Source organism: Limulus polyphemus, unplaced genomic scaffold, assembly GCF_000517525.1.
Source record: "Limulus polyphemus unplaced genomic scaffold, Limulus_polyphemus-2.1.2 Scaffold2219, whole genome shotgun sequence".
In the NCBI taxonomy this organism is placed as follows: domain Eukaryota; kingdom Metazoa; phylum Arthropoda; class Merostomata; order Xiphosura; family Limulidae; genus Limulus; species Limulus polyphemus.
The window spans coordinates 14,030-15,856 of NW_013667829.1; the positions used below are offsets into that span (position 1 = coordinate 14,030).

At 31.1% G+C, this 1,827-nt stretch overlaps 1 protein-coding gene across 11 annotated transcripts in view; it reads left to right on the forward strand.

The window, feature by feature from the left end:
* LOC106466313 overlaps positions 1-1,827 on the forward strand; it is a 90,098-nt gene that overhangs the window by 7,031 nt on the left and 81,240 nt on the right. For 10 of the 11 annotated variants that reach the window (XR_002612172.1, XR_002612170.1, XR_002612169.1 and 7 more), the window contains one exon: positions 329-404. The exons of the other annotated variant lie outside the window; for it this stretch is intronic. Coding sequence is in view for 4 of the 10 variants with exons in the window: in XM_022394290.1 (XP_022249998.1) it covers positions 329-404 (76 nt within the window). In the remaining 6 variants the exon portion in view is untranslated. The remainder of the gene's footprint in view (positions 1-328; positions 405-1,827) is intronic. 11 annotated transcript variants of the gene reach the window in all.

The window sequence follows — 1,827 nt, forward strand, 5'->3', positions numbered from 1 at the left end:
TTTATGTGTAATGCTAGTTTTAGTATGAGTGTTATGCTTTTGAAATTAAGAATTACATATTTTGTAAACACTTAGAGGCTAGAACTGAACTATTTCTGGACATTTAGATTGACCTCCAAAGAAGAAAACGCAGACCAAAAAAAAATTACATTTGGAGCTGTGCAAGATGATTGGTTGCTTGTTCTGTCATAGGTGTGTTAACAGTTGGCAACAAGCATTAGTAGTAAAATCTGTGTTGTTATTAGTGCCATAGGTGGACTTGCATCCTCTTTGATATGTCACGTTGTATATATTCAAACTAAATAGTCAAACATTTTTCTTTCTATAGCCACAAGAAGACAATGACAGAGACTCTGGTACAGAATCTGACGATGAAGGAGATGTGGTTGAAGAACTTCAAAAATGTTAGTAACATACTTTTTTGTTTTTCTTTAGAAAATTTCCCAGGACAATTTGAAAATTTATTTCATAATTTTTATTTTCTTGTTGGGAAAACATTCAAGATTCCCATGGGCTTTCCATTTAGTTAGGGTCAAAATGGAAGGAACACTGTTGACCCAATAAGCTAGAAACTAAGGATCCAGTGGTAAGGTGTGACATATCATATTAATTAATTTTATATAGTCAGGATTGGCTTTTATGTGGAGACCCTTTGTATAGTCAAGATCATTTTGCAACTTGTGTCCTTGAGTCATCCTGAACCTTGTGATTTCATGCTCAAGTAGGTTCATTTTCAACCTAGTGATTTTTCGTTTTTTTATATACTTACGATTAACTTAAACCTAATTATTGAGGGCCTTTTTAGGATTGTTTGGACTGTTTAATCAGAATACATTTGTACCTAGTGACTTTCACTATATAGAAATCCATGGTAGCTTTTTTTCTTTTCTTTTGTAGAGGCCTAGACATATTAATTTTAACGTTTTACGTGACCCTTTATACATTTAATTGTTACAAGAAAATTAAGTTACAGAAAGTAATCATATAATCAGTAGTTTAATATCTTAAACGTTGTGAAGGCTGGTTTAATTTGCATGGGTAATGAAGGTATAGGTTCAAAGTGTGTGCATTCAGTTTCAAAATGATTTTTGTTTATTGCTTTCAGATTTAAATTTTATATGTAATTAACTGCTTGGTTTTATGCTTTTATACCGAAAATTCAGGTTTAATTTGTCTCTGTAGTTGCTATAGGTGCGAGGCAAAAATTTAGGTTTAAACTTTTAGTTTGTTCTGGATATTTCTAGTTTGATTTATAGGTGCTGTTGATAATATGTTAGTTAAGTATGTTAATTTGTATGTTTATTGTTGATGATTCAATCTATCTAGTGGATCTTGTTTTAAATTTGAGTGTCATAGTGCATATTCAAGTTTATTCTTACAGGGTGGAGGATCAGGTCAGACTTAAAGGGGATTGTGTACCTAAAATGGAGTTTCACAATCCAGTTTTGAGAGTAGTGAGAATTAGAGGAAGAAATTTAGGTTGACTTATTCTAGTGACAATTAATGGAATATTTGCAGGATAACAATGACTTGGTTTTCATTTCTCATGTTATGATTTTTTTTTCTAAGCAAGTTTTTAATTCTATCAAAATAATAAAAATCCTGAAGTTCCTCAATTCATCATATGATAATACATTTTGGATGTTTAATTTGATATTATAGTGGAGTAATGAGTGGAGTGGTACAACTACTGATAGAACTTAATGTATAGATGTTGAACTTTTGATGGGTGTTACATAACATGTTAGGCATTGAGAATTTGAAATAATCCAAAGCCACGTTAAATAATTTAACTTTTAATAGTTGAACTGTACCCTGGATTTAGTG